We start from the raw sequence: 20,609 nt of genomic DNA, 5'->3' as shown, positions 1-20,609 counted from the left end.
GACATAGAATGAGTTGCAATTCGAACAAAACGTTTTTGCACCAATAATATTTAGTTCAGAGTAGAGAAAGTGCAGCCCAGACTATATTACACTATGACAGATAGGGATAAATTAAACTATAGTATAATGTAAGTACAGACGTAGAGTCCAGAAATTTATAAACTTTTCTTATAATACCAAGAGATTTTTTTTCTATTTTTTTTTTTTACCACAAATCAACCAACTATTACATACACAGGCTACTGAATTACTCCCATTGACCGTAGCTTCAGTTATAATGATTTGGGCTGCTGGTGTAGTCTATAATTCTGCAACATTTCAAGTGAACAACATTTATTTTTTCATAAATCCATCCACGCTATAACAGCTCAACCAGCGCGTAACTGCAAACCGGAAAAACAAAGCAGCGCGTCGCCGGTCACGTGTCCTGCTGCGTCCTTCTGAATGATTTAACGCTTTTGCATCACCACCTATCTCTCTTTCCCTCCTCTCTCTCTCTCTCTCCCTCTCCTCCCTCCTCCCTCTCTCCTCCGCCTGCTCCTCTGCGCTGGTGCACGCGCTGCCCTGAGATGCTGCTACTGATGCTGGCGATGACCGACCGCTGCGTCCGACCCGGGACCTCTAGAATCGCCCCGTTTCGCCGTGAGTACCATTTTACAAACACTTCCCCGCATCTATCCCGCGGGTTAACTTCACCCCAACTCCATCCACGTCTCTCCATCACTTTCTTCTCATCTACTCCGCCCGTTTTCGTGTTCCTTTGTGCGCTTTTGCCGTGGTCTGCTATGGCGTAGGATACGTTGAGTGGGATGGTTACGCGGACGGCTTTTTGGCTTTCGTTTACCTTCAGCGAGGGCGTTATCAGTGGACCAGAAGAAAACGAAAACAAAGCAGGCAGCAGGCAGCGGGCAGGGAGAGTTTTTAGGGCGGGTGTTAGCGCTTCTCCCTCGGGACCACGGGGCTGCAGTGTGGGGAGCGCAGCGAGGGACGTTTGCGTAAAGTATTTTGCAGGTAAGCGCGTAGTAAATGCTGTAGTAGCTAAGATCCAGTTCTGAAATGAGAATATGTGATTGATACTGCATTGTACGCCCAACTAGAGTACGCCTATGTTTAATTGATGTGAGACTGTGCTGCTGCTGCCGTAACAAATGTATCAAGGATCTCATCTCTTGCAAGCAAGTCCACTCTACAATGTGGGTTTTGTTTTAGCTTGTTCACTAGACCATATTTTCATATTTAAGTAAGATAATCTATGGTAAAAATGGTGCACAAAATCCAATATCGATATAGAACTTGATACACATGGAAATCTGTATGAAATTAATTTGATAAACTAATCATTTTAAGTCTGTCTCTGCCAATTTTTGTATAAAACGTCCAGTATTTGGCCTTTATAGCGGTGACCCTGAATCCTCTTTGCCACGTGGACCTGTCTGGGTCTCTAATGCCATTTCTGCTTTCAGTTAGAGAAGCACTTATCCAGCCATTTCAGTCTCAGTACCAATTCCAGCACTAAAGCTTTAAGTAGCTGCATCTATTTCCTTTAAAACACAAATAAAATAAGACAAAACTGATCCAAATGTGTGTTCATCTCTCAAGTAACTGCAGAACAGCTTAGTGTGAATAAAAGTTCAAATATTATGAGTTTCTGGATGCTCTGTGACCAGGAAATAGTCTTATTACGTCATTGTTTATGTCCAATCAGGATTTCAAGTTAACCAAAATTTAGAAGCTGATATCCGATCCAGAAAATTGTTCAGTATTGGTATCGGATCAGTGCATTCCTACGTTCAATCTTAACAATTTATCATTATTTTGTCATTTGTCAGTCTATTTCCTCGTCTTTTTATCACTCAGACATCACAGTGCACTCATAGTTGCTTGTTTAGTGTCGCTCTCAGACGTTTAAAGCTGCTATCTGTGGATCTGGGCTAATCCCTAATGACATGCTCCAATCTCGCCCTCCACTCACTCGATCGGCCATAAGGTCCTGTCCCCCGGGCGCCGCTCTGGGTGTTTTCCTCCTCTTTTATTCACTCCTTTATAGCGAGTAGTAGTGGTGACTCGCCGGCCCTGTCCGTGGTGCTGAAAACAGTCTTCAGTTAAACAGGAGCTAATAGCTTGATGGCTGACAGCGCAACAGGTGCCTATTGTGAGCGGAGTAATTTTATGTCAAGCGAGCGCCGCTACTTTCCATAATAGGCTTTTGTTGTGAAATAGTGGATTTGTGATATGGTGTTAAAGGGTCTATATTACACCATTTCCTCATCTATGTTGTAATTTCCTCATCACAAATAAACCTGGAGCTGTGTTTTGTTTTATTCACACATGTTCAACATATTAATCCTGCATATTTTGGTTGTGTTCTCCTTTCAAATGGAAAACAGTGCTCTGTTCCACCTTGTGATGTCATGTCTTAATACAGGAAGTGCTCCACTGTGTTTTAAAACTCAATACATTTTAGCCCTGGAATTGCCAATCTGTACTAAACTAAAGAAAATAGGTGTAAACAGTGTTGGGGAGTAATGGATTACATGTACTGGAGTTACGTAATCAAAGTACAAATTATGAGTAACTGTATTCAGTTACAGTTACAGTTTCAGTGAGTGGTAATTGGATTACAGTTACTTTGTTGAAATAAATGGATTACACGGCAGTATTTTCCTGTTTTCCTGTTTTCACATTTTGGGCTATATCCCCCTTTTTTTTCCTTTTTTTTTTTTTTTCTGATAATTCTACTCATTAAAACTAGATCTAAACCAGGATGAAAACCAGGTCTAAACTAGATCTAAACTAGATTTAAACCAGGTCTAAAACAGGTCTAAAACCAGGTCTAAAACCAGGACTAACCCAGGACTAAACCATCCTAGTCTTTGCTACTCTACAAGTAATCCAAAGTATTCAGATTACATTACTCACTTTAAGTAATTTAATGGATTCCGTTACAAACTACATTTTGGGGGATGTAATTTGTAATCTGTAGGGGAATACATTTTAAAAGTAACCTTCCCAGTACTGGCTGTAAACTTGAAAACTACCTCTACATCACATCGCAAGGTGGAAAAGAGCATTTATTTCCTTCTTTCTACAAGTTTTATGCATAAAAAGTAATACATCTGTGTCAGTTGTTAACACCGACATTGTGAATATTAGTACTCCTCTCCCCACCTAAAACAAGCCCATTTGTAAACTTGTAGCTTTAAATTTGTACAAGTTTGTGAAACTATCTCACTAAATGACCCTGACTAACTGGTTTTGACAAATGTTACTCAAAACATAATAATTAGCTATTATAAGTAATAGTAATTAATCACCGGGTACCAAAATCTTCCCCAATTGTGCAAAAGAAAGTTCAAATTTGTTCATATTATTGTGAGCGCTCCATGTTTTAAATGAGTACGTTGTGAGCCCTGTGAGAGATGTGAAGGATGATTTTGATGAGAGAAAATGTTGAAAAACAACAGCAGCAGAGTAAGAAGGATTACATAAGAGCTCCAACACTGTGATACTGCAGCCTGTCTCCCTGTATACCCCTCACACTCGAGTCCCAGCACTGAGTCACAACGAGGGAGACTCCAGCAGGTCAGACACACTCAGGGGGAGGTGGAGATGGAATCTGTCTAATCTGTCTAATACAGATGAGTAGACAGCGGTGGTTTGGATAGAGATGATGAGATGGTTTTCATAATGGTGATAAAGATTGTGAGGGGTTTATTTTCCATTTTTCACAGTTTAATTGATACAGTGAGCAGTTTTATGTGGGGGCAAAGAGTATGGAGAGACATTCGGCAAACTGTTGGATGTAGTTTACCAAGATTTAAAAGTGCAATTATTAAAAAGCCATCAGAAGCTCTTTGTATAGTAGTATTTACAAAATGAAATGTATACCAAAATAATCAATCAAACTTTATTTCTATAGCACCTTCCAACAACCAAAGCCGACCAAAGTGCTGTACAACATTAAAACAAGATAGAAAACAATAAACATCATACAAATAGGTCAACAAAGCACATCACACCGTTAAAATAAAGAAAGTGTCACAGGGCCACTAAGTGTTAAAAGTCACTCTAAATAAGTAGGTTTTAAGTTTGGCTTTGGTCAGGGATGGACCGTAACTCAATGGGCAAAGAGTTCCAGAGTTTTGGACCGACCACTGCAAAATAATGTTCTATCCTTGATAAAAATCCACTGTACTTTTATTTTTAAGATAGTAAAAAACAAAAAAACAAAAATTGTTCAAAACTGTGATATTGGTTTTTGGAATTGAACTCTTTATTGACACCACTAGTATATATTGAACATATTACACTATTTTCTGATCTAATGTTGATTCAAAAACATATCTACAGTTGTGTTTTGTTTTATTCACACATGTTTAACACACAAGCCCTGCATATTTAGTTCTTCTCTCAAACTGAAAACGCTCAGTTCCACCTTGTGATGTCATATTGTAATGCAGTGTTCCATTGTGTTTTTAAACTCCATACACCTTCACTAGAATCATCTGATTGATTTCATCCCTGGAATCGCCCATCTTCATTGAACTAAAGGTAAAAGGTATCTGTTAAAATGAATACTACCACTTCATGACATCACAAGGTGGAACAGAGCATTTTGAGATTGGAGATGTAAACACACTAATCATAAAGTGTTACTCAAACATGTGTGAATGAAACAAAACACTCCAGATATGTTTCTGATGAGCTAACAGAATTCTAGCATGGCTTAAAGCTCATAGGAGTCCGTTTTTTTGAACATAAAACCTTTAAGCTTGTGATTTAGAGGACATTGTGACTGCTGATGTAGTAAGCAGAAGAACTGATATTTTTGTGACTTGGCTTGAAGATGACTAAAAGGTTCTGTTGGCATGGGACGAGTTTTATTCTAAATCAATAAATCAAAACATTGTGCGTCTTAGTTCTAAATCGGAGACTTGAGAGAATGACGTCATAGCTCAAAATGTCCACTCGAAAACTCCATTCATAAATATTTACGTCACGAGCTGTGTAAATGGGTGAGTCACGGCGGCACCAACCACAGATTCAATAGGCTCTGAGGACGTATTACCTCATGTAGCACTCCTAACTCTAATAATGAAACAATGTGAGAAAAACCCTGCAGAGAGAGGAGGAAAGACAAAGCACATTGCAAGAATCAGTTGCTGGAGATTATGTTAAATTCAAAGGAACTGCAGTTATATAACACGCACGCCATCCTCTTCTAAGAATGCACAGACCATTCATATCAATAATGGTCAAAGAACAGCAACATTTGGTCCATAAAACGATCTAAAAATAAATTAGTACAGTATGAATTAATTTATGCGAATGCTGAGACATCCAGGAATATTATAAGTGAGCGCAAACAAAAACAACTGCACTGACTTCGCTTTTTGAGGCCAATGTTTTGTTGTCAACAAGCTCTGGCTATTGCTCTTGTTTGAACTTGTTTATAATATTTCACAGTATGGCATTACACTTCATTATCTACACAGAGAGGTCCAAGTCCAAGTTACATGTCAGATCTGCGGAGAGGCAACCCTGCTCACAGTTTTTCAAGGTATTTGGAACATTCTGTTAATACGCCCCACCAGAAAAAATAGTGCACTTTCAGTTCAAAAAGTAAAGTTAATGCTTCTTATCTTTTATTTTGTCACTCAAATCTGCTTCAAGTGCACAGAGTTTTGCATATTGTCAATGTTTTAGACTCAAAATAGCACTAAATTTTGACGGATTCTGATGCACTGATCCATCTTTTTTTATTCCGATGCTGTTTTCGATACTTTGGCTTTGACGATATCAACTGATACTACAGGGCAGAGACTGAAATTCTGATTTATTTCCTTTAAACACAAGCAGCATATGGTGAACAATTGATCATTTAAAGCAGCTACGGGACAGCTTTGAAAAAAATACAAGTTCAATATTACGAGGTGTTTTGGGCCGACATTGCCCAGTAAATCATCTTATTACACCCATTTATAGACCAAAATGGGATATCGACTGAACTGATATCTTGGAACCATCAAAATGTCCTTTACCAGTATCATATCGGAGCAATTGTAAGCCTGAGTACACACTAAATACTAAAGTGCATTATTAGCATGTGCTTTCATCTTGCAGAAAATAACTGGAACGTCTATTAATCCCGTAATTCGTGTTTGTGCTGTCTGTTTGTATGTTACGGGCTTATAGAATGACTAACAAGGGTTTAGCATGCTCCTATTGTGTGTCATGTCAATAGTGAAATGTAAAACCAAACGGGCACTGTCCTCTGCCAATTACAACAACACAAACATCTATTGGTGTTTACACAGACTTTAAAGATCTTTCATTACACAAAATTGACTCTTGTGAGCTTTAAGATGTGTTATATATCAAAAACTTGCCTGGATTCGTGTTTTGGTTCATTTACAGATGTTTGGGTCCCACTTTTTTATGAGTCTGTCTACATCTCCCCAAGCTCAAAATGTCACAAAGCAGGATTTTTCAATTGAACAGCTGCATTTTAACTTTTATTCAACACTTCCTGGGCTGAAATAATCCAAATGATTCTAGTGTATGGAGTTTAAAAACACAGTGGAGCGCTTCCTGTATTACCACGTGACATCACAAAGTGGAACTGAGTGTTTTCCATTTGTGAGTTTGTGTGTTAAACATGTGCAAGTGAAACAAAACACAACTCCATGTATGTTTGTGATGAGGAAACAACATTTTAACCAAGATAAAAAATGTGCGTAGTATTGGCCCTTTAAATGCCGCTTCCCTTTGACGTTATGACACTAATCTACAATTTGCCCTGACAGTTTAAATATGCCAGCCTCCTTTCACTCGGTATTTGTCAGTAGAGCGTTCACACAAACAGACAGGGGTTTGAATAGGCCTTCACCTTTCCCTGTATCTGATGTGGTTCAGCGCTGACGTCAATGAGGGAGAGCAGGCTTAAAGGCTAATATAATCACAACCTCTCATACACTGTAATCTTATTCCGTTGTCTTTCTCGTCATTTAGCATTGATTTCCGTGCGTACATGCTAATAACTTTATATTTTACTGTGTTATATAGAAGAGGTGGATTTGAGCTTGTATTTCTTGTTACTTACTGGCAGTGGTGGAAGAAGTACTCGATTTTGTTGCTCAAGTAAAAGTTCAAATGGTGGAGCAAAAAAGTATTAAAGCAAAAGTATCACATGAAAAAAGTATACTTTGAGTCAATAAATAGTTTCACTTTTCAGTCAAGTTCAAAAGTGTTGTGAAGTAGAAAGTACAGATACCTGCTCTCAAATAGTAAAGTAAAAGTAAAAATATACAGTTGAAAATGTGCTAAAAATAAGTTCAGATACCTAAATCCTTACATTAAGTACTTCAGTATACAACTCCAGGTATGTTTCTGTTGGAAGTAACAGCATTATAAATTGGCTTAAAGCTCACAATAGTCAATTTTCTGAAGTTTTATTTTAAGTTAATTTTAGAAACAGAAAACACAACTGATAGTAATCGTTGTCTTCATGGTGGTGCTCATGAATTTGATTTGAAGAATAATTTGAAGAACAAAAACATGACATTACTAGAAATACAAAGCGGAACAAAATGGATCAGTACTTGTAGTGATAAATCTCACTACTACAAGTATAGCGTATAAAATGTACTAAAAATAAGTTCAGATACCTAAAACCTTACATTGAGTACTTCAGTATACAACTCCATGTACGTTTCTGTTGAAGTAACAGCATTATAACTTGGCTTAAAGCTCACAATAGTCAATTTTGTTAAGTTTAAGTTTAAGTTTATAAATAGAAAACACAATGAGATAGTAATCGTTGTCTTTTCTGGTGGCGCCCACAAATTTGATTTGAAGAATAATTTGAAGGACAAAAACATGATGTTACTAGAAATACAAAGCAGCACAAATGGATCAATACTTAATCAATACAAGAAATCTCACTACAAGTATAGTGTGTAAAATATATTAAAAATAAGTTCAGATACCTAAAACCTTACATTAAGTACTTCAGTATACAACTCCAGGTATGTTTCTGGTGAAGTAACAGCATTATAACTTGGCTTAAAGCTCACAATAGTTAATTTTGTTAAGTTTAAGTTTAAGTTTATAAATAGAAAACACAATGAGATAGTAATCGTTGTCTTTTCTGGTGGTGCTCATAAATTTGATTTGAAAAATGATTTGAAGGACAAAACACGATGTTACTAGAAATACAAAGCGGGACAAAATGGATCAATACTTGTAATGATAAATGAGGCATAACATTACCAACATCCCACAGTAGTACGTGTGCACACAAATAGTCTCCACATGTCTGATCGGGAGGTATGACTTTATTCCCTCAGTCGGTCGGTCAGTTTTGTTTTAGTAAACTTTACTTCACAGCAGCTATGGACTGATGTAACAGTGAAATATAAAAATGCTGGGTTAATTTGTATTTTATTAGATGACATTCATGATCTTGTAAATCCCTAATGCTTTTGAGGTGTGTGACTGTATTGAACATGTGTGTGTGTGAGAGTGTGTGTGTGTCAGAGAGTGGACTTTGTCAATTGCTCTTATAGTTGACTGAATATAATTACATTGTATAATTTATTTCTGCAGATGGAAACTACCTGCTGTAATCTGGTGCAGCATCTCTATTTTTATGAGTTTAGCGTCTCTATCTCATGCCTCACAGCAAGAAGGTTCAGGGTCCAATCCCCGAGCCTTTCTGTGTGGAGTTTGCATGTTCCTCCACCTCCTCCTCCACTCTGATTTTCGCCGTTAACCCAAACATGCACAGTGGCTCAAATCCTCCAGCAACAAGATCACGGAGTTGCGTCCCCAGGTGTACGACGAATTTCCCTGTGGGGACAATAAAGTGCACCCCACCTGTACGTTGTCCCATTGTCACGGCGACACCGCGATAAGTCACCCAGTAACTCCTTTAGGTGACCCCTAATGTGCGAGTGTGTGACTAGAATACATATGGTGCTGAGAGTCTGGCTCGGGTGTTGGTTCTGCTTGTGGTCCACTGCAGCCCCTCAGTGCAGATGCAGAGGTGTGTGTGTGTGCGTGTGTGTGTATGGTTTGACGCGACCCTTGTTGTCTCGTAGCTCGAGGTCTCACGCAGAGCTGTCATCGATACGGCTGGTTAGACACAGACACACAGAGACAAAGGGAGAGAGACGCTGCTTTTGTTATTCGTTTAGTAGAAATCAGAGGTAAGATTCAGGCTTTGGGATGCAACACATTAAGGAAGAAAGGTAAAAGGTTGCTGTTAATTTGAAAACTAGAGCTTTATGAACAGGAATATTATGCATGATCACTCAATTAATGTATGAACCAAAACATAACTCCAGGTATGTTCTTGAGGAGGTAACAACATTCTAACATGTCTTAAAGCTCACAAGAGTCAAATTCACATCATCTAGCACCTTTAAACTCTTAGATACCTTTTTCCAGATGAATAAAATGATCAGCTCTGAAGCAGTGACAGTTGGTGCCGGTCTCTGTCTAGTCTCTGTCTCCCTCTTTGAAGGGACTGTCAGAAGATGAGACACTGATCGTTAAAGTGTGACTAATGAGAGGCCCATGATACAGTATTCTCCTGGAGGCAGGCGTTCCTCACTTTCCAATTTTCTGTCATTTTCATCAGTCTGATCGGGGTGAGTGAGAGGTGCAACTGCAGGTAGTCAGACAACTATTCATACTTTGCAGCTGCTGTCATCAACATTTCCTGGGTGTGTGGTGCTAACTGTTGGCTCTGCTCTGTCTGAGGCTTTGTTAGACTTTAATCTGTGCTTTATTTTAACACAATCTGACCAGAAAGAACTGACTTAGGGTCTGTTTACAGACGAACGCTTGCGGGTAATACGACAAAATATGTTATCAGAACTGCCTTTGGTTTAGACGGGGACGGCGTTTTTGGGGCTTAAAAAAGCAAAAATGTGAAACCACCCTCCAGAGTGGAAAAGTTGAATACGCTCCATCATAGCATTTCTGTCTACACTGCCCAAGACGCAAAACTCTGCTCAGATCTGCTCATGTCGCGTATGCGTTTACGTCACATATATACAGCACACAGAAATAAACATGACGGATCATTTTCATAGGTCGGACCTTCAAGCTGCTCTGGCAACTCTAATAAACTTGCAGGAGGCATCCCAACAAATGTACAGAATATACAGAGATACTATTAGTGAACAGAGAAGGATCTGCAATCACCTCTGTCAGATTCTGGATGCACCAGTTTGTCTCAGGTGAGCCAGACAGCATGCATACCCAGTCGAATTCCACACACTGTTGCGCCACTGTATGCATGCAGATTTCCTCCTGAAAATGCTCATCTAAATTCAAAATAAAAAGTGAAGACACCTTGGCTGAAACTACGACAGGGGAGATGATTTGTGCTGTTAAACAAGTCTCTCACAAATAACATGGTAAATGTGGTAACCCCTAAACCACCGTTAGACATATATGTATAACACCCTCAGCATGATGTCACTGCAAAGTCTGAATTGTTTGTTTCCAGAGAATTTACATAACTGTGATAAATCTGAGCAGCGTTTAAACAATTAAAACAGATGGCATCTGTTTGGTGTCATTATGAAGAACTGAACACTTGTTTTAATATCATCAGGGTTTAAGACCATTTGCAACTGTATTTTATTCTGAATTCAAAGCAGATGCAAAATGGCCAAATATATTTTAACTGTATCACTTGTTCGTCCTTTGTTGTCTTTTCGCATTATTCAAAAATGAGCTCGTCGCATGTAATGATAAAACTATAATTCATGTTTTTGAGGACAGTCTTTTCAAACTCTAGCTCTGCTTTGTTGTTATGTAACCTGTGTGTGTGTGTGTGTGCATGTGTGTGTGTGTGTGTGTGTGTGTGTGTGTGCGTGTGTGTGAGTGTTGGAGGTGTTACTCACATTTGTTTTCCTGGTGCAGGTGCATTGATACTGAGGTTATTGCTATGATACCAGTGAGATGGTACTGAAGTGGGGAATGCGGTGATTAAAAGTACATAAAGTAGTGGTGCACTGATCCAGCATTTTCAATGTCGATACTGATTCTGATACTATAGTTCAACAGCAAAACAACATTTATTTCCTTAAAACAAAAAATAAAATAAGACAGAACTGATCCAAATGTGTTGCGTAGCTGTTATTTATCTCAAGTACCAGCCAGGTAATAGTATTATTACAATAATTACAGTAATTTATAAGGAAGCTAATATCAGATCCAACACATTTTTCAGTATCGGCACAAGTTTTTCAGTATCTTTATAAATATAATTGATAGTAACAATATTCATGGTCACAGTGCCTTGGCCCTGTGCTTTCAGACTTTCAGGTGAGGGCCAGTTATCTCTACTGAAGTTTTTCATTTGTACCGAAGCCTTTTATTTGTATTGCTTTAATGTACAAAGTATTCTTCCCATCCATCCATTCACAAAATGGACACTCTTGGTCTCGCCTGGCTAGTCACAAGGACAGATCACCCGTCTATGGGCCAGGCTCCAGGCTTCTTCATAATCACAATGACAGAGGATTTCAGTATTGATCGTGTGCATGAGCCCGCTGACTGAACACAGAGTTTGTTTACAAAGACGAATATTGGGAAAAGGATTATAATTCACACACACGACTCAGGGAGAGATAATGCTGTAATGCTGAATCATTTTTTCTCCAAATGGTCTCATTTTTCTCATTTATTCGAGGTAGAGAGTTTGGTAATATCATATTTCAAAACTGCATTTCTATGATACTGAATAATTGAAGAAGTCTGAAAGAATTGGCATAGGAAAGATCTGCAGAGGTAGAACACTGCAGTCGCTGGGAGACTTACGGTTCACTACTTTGACCAGTTCTGAAGAAACCTGTGATTTTTGATTTTGCCCCCTGCTGTTTCCATCACAAGATGACACAAAAGGAAGGATGTGGAAACTTACAAGAATCAAACAATGTCTAAAAAAGACAAAAGATAGAATAGAAAAATAGACTCCCTCATATCAGGAAGTCACATTGTCAAATTTGATTATTGATTATCATGATTATAGACATAATTCTTGTACATTATATCATTTTGTGTAATTCTATTTTATATGTAATGTTATGTTAAATTAAACATATGCTTTTTATATTGCTCTGAAACATTAAAATATAAGTACTTCTTAAGTGTTTAGTTATGCATCCTAAAATTCAACTTCTTAAAGGGTTCTTAAAGATTACGCAATTTCCTGATCTATGTTTTAATGTTGTTCCTCATCAAAAACAGACCATTTCATTCATACATGTTTAACACACAAACCCTGCATATTTAGGCTGGCTGAGTTCTTCTCTTAAACAGAAAGCACTCTGTTCCACCTTGTGATGTCATAGCCTGATTCATCAGCTGGTTTCACTTTGTGGAAACCGTCTGACCTCGCAGCATTATAATTCGTTCGCTCGATGATAGTAGGGTACTTTTTTTAAATTGAGCCAATCGCTGCTATTTGGTCATGATGTATGTTAATATACCAGTTACCCACTAATGGGACTAACTGGTATATTAAGCTTTTCCTAAATCTTGTAGGAAGAAGGACAATAACGACTTTCCCCTTGATAAAATTCACCAAACATTCTCTTTGTTTTGGCTTTAAATCCTTGATCGCGGGAATAGTTACCAACTCAGAATGTATGACTCTTCATTGATTGGCTGGTGCCTGGACTCACACTTCCGGGGTTCTGGCAAACCATCTAGTGTATTCCAATTCCTGACCTAGTTGCTGGAGAGAAATGAAATTGAGCGGAGGCACAAAAGGGCTCCAGCCTGGCTAGTGATGTCAGGTGGTAATCCTCAAAGTGCTTCTTTGTGTTTTTAAACTCTGTATACCTTCACTAGAATCATTTGGATAAATTTGGAATTGCCAATCTCTACTGAACTAAAGGTGAAAGTAACTGTTAACTTGAAAACTACCACTAACCCTTTCAAGACATCACATGTGAGAATGAAACAAAACATAACTTGTGGTTATGTTTTTGATGAGGTGACAACATTATAACATGTCTTAACGCTCACAAGTCTTTAAATTGTCATAATTATCCACCAAATCTCTTATGTTTTTATTATAACTGCAATAATTACACTTAAAAATGTTATGGAATGAAAAGAGTCGGAAAAAACTGATACTGGATATTTCAATTGATGAATCTTGTAAACAGAAACAAGAACCCATCCTAAACCTAAAATAAATTCAAATGTTAATGTTTATATAGTCTAATGCTGCCGTATCTCTTTACATGAGTGCATATAAACCAAAGAGAATAGTCCAAAGTGTGGTGGACAATGGCAGGAGCAGTGTGTGCACCTGCTCCTGTCATTGTGTCTCTATCTTGTGTTGATCTAACACTGTTTAAACAGGCAGGGCAGGTGCTGGTTACTGTCAATACAACTCGAGCATATTAAAATGTAACAGATGTTTGGATCAGGTTTGGGTCATTTTTAGAAGCTTTAAAACAGACAATAAATCTCTGGCCAATGCCAAGCTGATTGGACTAGCGGATGAATCAATGTTTGTGAAATACAGTTATAGCAATACGGTGGATATTCTAGTTTTATTGTGTATTTAGCCAATATCTTATTTCAGGTAGCCTTTATTTGTCATCTGAGATATTACATTTAATGATTATATACCCCAGTATTATAGTGAATTATGAATTGTCCCAGCACAGACCTCTCAGTCTCACAATTTTCTACTATTTAATTGTATATTAGTATATGTCAAAACTTTCAATCTGATGAAGCCCAAGAGCAGCCTAATGCACTGCTCTGTCTGTGCTAAACAGGCTACATAAACAGTGGAGTAGAGTGGAGCCAGATAAGGCCTAATAACTGCCCTGTATCTCTCCACCTCTGAGAATAAAAGAGAGTTTAGAGAGAGTGTGTGCGGAGGGGGAATTCTCCACTTTCATTTTGCACCATCAAGACGAGAGCCCTTTCTGAAGTAACTGCTCCTCCAGGGAACCTGTCATTATAATCACTACAGCCCATTCACACAAGCAGCCAGCGCAGGAGCCCGAGCAGTGTGTCAGTTTGGTATTTCCTCAGAGTTTGATTTCATTTGTGATAAAAACATGAGTCTTTTCACAATGATGGAGAACTTTAAACTTAGGGCTACAAGATATTATTCAAATTCACTTTTTAAATGGTCAAAAGCAAGTTTTTAAAGGTGCACAGTGGTCTATGTAAGTTTTCTGGTGTGGGTTATTTTAATAGACACATGGGGTTTTCACTGGGGTCCCCAAACTGCTTGTCTCCATGAAGATGTTTTTACTTTTCCAGTTCAGTTCAGTTCTGTATAACTGTATGTGATAATACATTCACAATTTGCTGTGAATGTTCCACATTATGCTGCTTGTCTTTATGGAGACAGATACTTCTAAAGTTATTGTAGGCAAACATTTGAAGACTTATATTATACTAATGTCCTTTCTGTCTCTGTTTCTGAATATGAACACAATATATATATCTTTCCTATTTTCAGTCGACCCCTTAAATTAATGTAAAATAGTATCTTGTCTTGCAACAGTACAAAATACTGAATACAGAAAATCCATATTTCTGACTCAAGTTTCCTGTGCACCAAGGACACACTGCTTTGCGTTAATAGGTTAAAAATCAATACAACTTTCATGACGGTGGTTTTCAATTATACGTCTCCTTCTGTGCTCTGTCCTACAGCAGCTAAACGCATTATAATGCATCTGTTTTAATTGGTTTATCTAACCACAAGGACCGGGCAGAGCATTTTAATGATCTAACATTACTTTGAACTTTCTATCAACCATTAAGCTAATTGGAAACATTAACTACATTCTTTTATATGTTGTATCACTGTGTTTACATCTTTGAATCATATATGTTGTATTTCTTAGAATACTAGTATATTGCATTATATTATAAAACATTTTACAAATCGCAAACCTAGAAGAAAGAGTCCCATTATGTTGTTATTTCACGCGTCCATGCTGGGGTTGTCAAAAGTATTGAAAATCTGATACTACAAAACTAGATACTCATTTGAGCAAATATCGATACTAAAAAAAATCAACCTAACAGAATTGATCTTGAGCTGTATCAGAATAAGAGCACATAGACCAGTATACACTCACAAACCTGGACGACTGAGAGATTTCATAGACATAACACCACAGAGTAATAAAAGAAAGTACCACGATTTAATGTTGAAAATCAGAAATAATAATTTTCGCAACAATTTCAATTTACTTTTATCTAACAGTTTGAAGGTGGCAGCCTGTGGGGAAGCTGGCCAATGTGATCTCAAACAGAAGGCAGACTCAGAAAATGTTCCATTTCACCAAAAAAAGTATTCATAAATTCACATTGGTATATTGCAAAAAAACCCCAAAAAACAAAAACATATTTACAAAAATAACTGTGCTCCAATTAAGTAAAAACAACAGAAGAATTGAACTGTTTTTATATCCCCCCCACAGAAAGGACCTCCCTCCAGGCAAGCACAAAATCTCCTACAGGTCAAATATTAAACTTAACTTCACTTTTCTCTAAAGTGAACCATGAGATTTACCACAAAGGCCCAAGTCTCCTTTATATTAAATTGCTTAACATAAACTATTAACACTGAAATGTCTAAATCAAATACACAAAACCCATAAAACAAAAGAACTGAAACCAATTCTCCCTCCACATGGTCTGACCCAAAACCTGCCCCCAGAGGCTTTAAATATGGCCGACGTAGGACACGCCCCTTCTTCTGTCTCCAGACCATGTGGACAAACAAACAGGTAAACAGGTAAGTGTCTGGAATAACTGAAATGTCCAACTAAATTGAATAGATTTAACCAAATAAAATATATTTAAAGTATCTTGAGTGTGTTGTGATTAACTTAAAAGAACTAAACGAAGACAAAATAAACCAAACCTGGGATAGTCATATTTAGTAGTTTAGTTGATTATGGAGAAATAAATATGAAATTAAGGTGAGTATACAGACACAAATGCCCTCTTTGGCTTTACAAGATTAGGTTTCAGTATACTGCTTATTTCTTTAGCCAAGATTTGTCCACAGTCCACAGACAATCTAAAAAGGTCTCAACTGTTGCTTTAGATTTAAGACCGAAGATTTCATACTGATCAGTGCAAAGTCAAAACGCCCCACAACAGCTGCAGATCTGAAAATGCAAACCAGTCATAAAGCTATACCAAATTGTGCATAAACTAACCATATTTCTTTGATACAGATGCAGAATTTATGGCGTGCACAGCCTGTAAAGACCATCCATTCTAGACACTGTTTACAAACTGCACTGTGTACTATTGGTCTGAGTGGTTGAAAAAAAAAAAGGAGCCATCTTTAGACCAGATCTGTGTTTGATCAGATTTAAAATAGACACTCAGAGCGTCCATTGTGCAGAACAGAGCTGATAAAGGCCCTGCTACAATGAGACTAGAATAGCTCTCCACTTAACTGTCCCTCTCCCAGCAGAATAACGTGACACGGCTGTCTAAAGTGGACACGTCTCTGATTATGCTGCGCTTTTATAGTATTCTCTATTTTAATATTTTCTAGGATTAGGAGGAATCGTAACTGTAATGAATGACATTTCAGGTCATGGGTCAAAGAAGTGTCAGCTTTATTTCTGTAACTGTGATACTCATGGCTTCTAGGGATGACTAATTAGCACTGTTGCCATTTCAATTAAGATAAAAAAAAAGGTCCAGTGGTGAAATGTCCTCAAAATGTCAGAAGTTAAAATTAGACAAAGTAGCACTATTACTTCTGCATATTAGCTACAGTTTCACGGCTTGTTCTTCAGAGCTTTATTTAAGCTTAATTAATAGTTGTCGTGGTAAAAGTATTGAGTTTATTTGCCAGCTTTATGCCTGGTTAGCACTCGCCACACCACAAGAAGGTTCCTGTTTCAATACCCAGCGTTGAAGATGGTTACAGGGTTAGCAGGTTTTATGAGTCTAAGGTATGATGTTTGGATTTATACAGGGACATTGTAGAATAAACATTAACCAAAAGGAAGGATGTACTGTATCAGGTTATAGGAGAAAATGCATTTCCACGTGTAGTCCTAGGGCAGGTTGAAGCTATAGAGATAAACCTGTCACAATACCATATCGACTTATTGTTCAATATATGAAACCTGGAACAATATATATTTTGGGCTCAGTATTTATGGTGTGTACAATTTCTTTACAATAATGGCGAGATTTTTGTTCTTTCAGTTGTAGTACGAGATTTGAGCGGTAGATTGTTAAGTAACTTTTATACCTCTGTGAAGTTGGACCCCCATCAAACTCACACCTACACAGAAACCGTCAATCATTTGTGTTCTGTTTGTGTGTTCAAACAGTACTTTTGTAGGTCAAATTGGGGTCAGCCAGCCCCCCAGGAAGCTTCAAAATGCTCTAAAATGGCCCAAAATGGTGTCATTCGTTTGTGCTTCGTGCTGTTTTGTGCTGCAGAAAGTTTGGTTTGTGTGATTATGGTTCTTTAGATATTAGCAGTTTTATTTTTGGCCGATGACGTCATCCAGACCCTCAAAATGTTGTATAGCGCTCAAAACAGGAAGAAAATTATACCAAACATTTGCATTATCTGTTTTGTGCTGTGACAGTTTTCATTCGTGCTAGTGTATTTCTAAAATTATGTAAATTATATGATGTCATTTCTGCTTAGCTGACACTTGCAAATTCCACAAAGCAAGTGAAGATAAACGATCTCAGGCTGTGGAAAAGTCTATTATATAAAGTATAAATCAAAATCAAGTTACCAAAGACTTTCCCACAGCGTGAGATTGTTTATCTTTACAAGTTTTGCAGAGTTTTGCTAAAGTCGCTGCCGTCAGCTGAGCGAAAAAGATGTCAGACGTCATATAATTTCCACAAAAATATTGATTAATAATTTTAGAAATATTCTAGCACAAATGAAAATTGTCACAGCACAAAAAGGCGCAAATGAAACACAAAGGATTGATAGTTTTTGTGTAGGTTTAGGTTTGATAGGGGGTCAGTTTCAAATGGTTAACTTTTATTACTTCATTCTGCTGTTTGTTGCAGCTCATGCCTTTAAATGATACTGTTATTGTTATTGTTTACCGGGATCATCCTGCTTTATTGTCCTTGTATCTATGGCATAAATTAGTTTCAATATTATTGTTTGTTGTGCTATTTTTCTGTAGCATTTTATCATTCAGACCTAGAGACAAGATACTATGTTGTTTACAGAGAACTCTATAGTATCTAAATAAATGTAATTCTGGTGATCTCCTCGTTACAACCATTCAAATTGTGGTTTTGAAGAGATTTCGTTTTGTCTCACAGCCCACATCTCAGAATCAATTTTTCCTCACACCTTTGCATTTAATTAGAGCAGGAGGTAGGACACGCAGAGCTGGAGAATCCCATGATGCACTGGGGAGTCTCCGCGCCTTTCCCGCTCGCCCTCACACAGAGACACACAATACAGCGCCATCCTTGGACAGTTCTAATGACTTTGGCTGCCATGGAAACGCCGGTAATTAGGTGCTTCCTCTTTGGAGTACAGTCCCATTGTGGTTCATTGTGTCATGCATCTTCCCTGCCGGGCTCGGGATCAAATATGAATGAAGTTTAAAGGTGTTAGACTGTCTAGAGTACAAGATCGTTTCATATAGTTTTATGGGTATATGAAATCAAAATAGTATGTATAGAGGAGGGCATGTAGAAGTCATTCATATCTGCTATAGCTATACTGTATAAACAAAAAAATATATAAAAAAACCCCATCAAAATTATGTTGTCATCTTTCATATACTTTGTTTTGGCACTTGTATAGAATTTTTCCTTTTGTACTTGAACCTCACCTACCTTTAAAGATATTTTTTTGGCACATTTATATTGGATTCTGTTGAAGTTTTTCATTTTTCTCAATATCGTCGACCCATAATCAAATATATATTCTATTCTAGAATAAGAAACTGTCATAAAACTCCATCAAAGCAGACCTATATGCAAGATAGATTATTTTTTTAATCATGTAGTAGTTGTTTCCCCTCACCATTTGTTTACCTGAAGTAGTATTTGGAGTGATTTGTGCATGTAATCTTTAAACGCTTATTTTCAAGGCACCATTTTGCTGATCAAGTCCTGTACTTTGTTCTCCAGTTTGACTTTCTTTATCTGATTCTGCACTGTCATGCTTTTAGTACAAAAAAAAAAAACAATCTGCTACTTGCTGCAACTATCGATCAGAGGTGTTGACAGCAACATATCTCTCTGTTGTTATGATATTTACAGCGATTTCTGCTCCCACTGGACACCGCACTTTTCTCACAGAAGTCAGTGGATGTGTGTCTGTATTGTCATTTTAAATAAATATTGCAATTTAAAATGTGCAAATTATAACATAATGATCCACGGGTGTCATAGATTTGAACTATATAGCAGACACAAGCATAATAGATCTTCTTTAAGTTAGAAATTGTTTACATTTTTGTGTCTGATATTGCTGTCACATTCACGTTTGAACCTCAATGCATTCCCAGCCAGGTTTCATTTCTGATGGATTGCACCAAAAAGATTAAGTATTGCTGGTTTTCCCCCTATTGAAGTTTCTATAACATGATATTTCTTTGTATTTGTTTTACAGATGACGTTCTTCTTCCTCGTGTCTGGAAAAACTGAGAGCACGTCCCACTGAAAACGGATGCAGACGTAGTGAATCTGATCTTCTGTTTGGATAATATTTTCTTCCCGCCTCTAAGGAAACCCCATATCACCTTATACTATCTGTGGAGGCCTATTCCGTTATTACATAGGGACCTTAGACATTTTTCCAACATGAGTGGTCTGGTCAGAAAACTGGACCCGAGGAGGATACAATGGGGGTCAGCCTGGAACACTTTCACTTCGAGGATTCTGCGGACCAAACCGGTGGAGTCCATGTTGGATTCGGCCATGTCCGGCACAGGCGCCCATGGGACCAAGCTGGCCAGGGTGCTGTCGACGGTGGACCTGGTGTCTCTGGGCGTGGGCAGCTGTGTGGGCACGGGCATGTACGTGGTGTCCGGGCTGGTTGCCAAGGAGATGGCCGGGCCCGGGGTCATAGTGTCCTTTATAATCGCAGCTGTGGCCTCCATACTGTCCGGTGAGGATGAGTCACATTAGAACATGTCAGCCATTGATTTACACCGTACACGTCTTTTGTGAACTTATTTGGCTGTAGAGTCAATATATTAAAAAAAAAAATCTTTGGTGTGAAAAATGTTTTAGGAAAATTACTTGTTGTCACACATGTTTAACACACAAACCTTGCATATTTAGGCCAAGTTCTTCTCTCAAATAGAAAACACTCTGTTCCACCTTGTGATGTCATGTGGTAATACAGGAAGACCTGCACTATGTTTTTAAACTCCACTTACCTTCACTAGAATTATTTGGATGACTTCAGCCCTGGAATTGCCAATCTCTACTGAGCAAAAAGTAAAAAAGTAGCTGTAAACATGAAAACCAACACTACATGACATCACAAAGTGGAACTGAGCATTTGGAGCCTTGGAGATGTAGACAGGCTAATAATAAAGGATTACTCAAACATGTGTGAATGA

The 20,609-nt window shown here is 37.9% G+C and overlaps 1 protein-coding gene across 1 annotated transcript in view; it reads left to right on the top strand.

Moving 5' to 3' along the window:
* The first annotated feature begins 975 nt into the window (after positions 1–975).
* The window catches only part of slc7a14a (solute carrier family 7 member 14a), a 41,002-nt gene continuing 21,368 nt past the window's right edge, over positions 976–20,609 (top strand). Inside the window, exons 1-2 of the mRNA XM_020923276.2 lie at positions 976–1,011; positions 19,652–20,149. Coding sequence (XP_020778935.1) covers positions 19,843–20,149 — 307 coding nt within the window. The 5' untranslated portion in view covers positions 976–1,011; positions 19,652–19,842. The remainder of the gene's footprint in view (positions 1,012–19,651; positions 20,150–20,609) is intronic.

Source organism: Boleophthalmus pectinirostris, unplaced genomic scaffold, assembly GCF_026225935.1.
Source record: "Boleophthalmus pectinirostris isolate CB_2022bp ecotype Guang Dong unplaced genomic scaffold, ASM2622593v1 HiC_scaffold_10, whole genome shotgun sequence".
NCBI classification, from domain to species: domain Eukaryota; kingdom Metazoa; phylum Chordata; class Actinopteri; order Gobiiformes; family Gobiidae; genus Boleophthalmus; species Boleophthalmus pectinirostris.
Note: the sequence above shows the minus strand (reverse complement) of the source record. Positions and strands in the feature narration are given on the sequence as shown.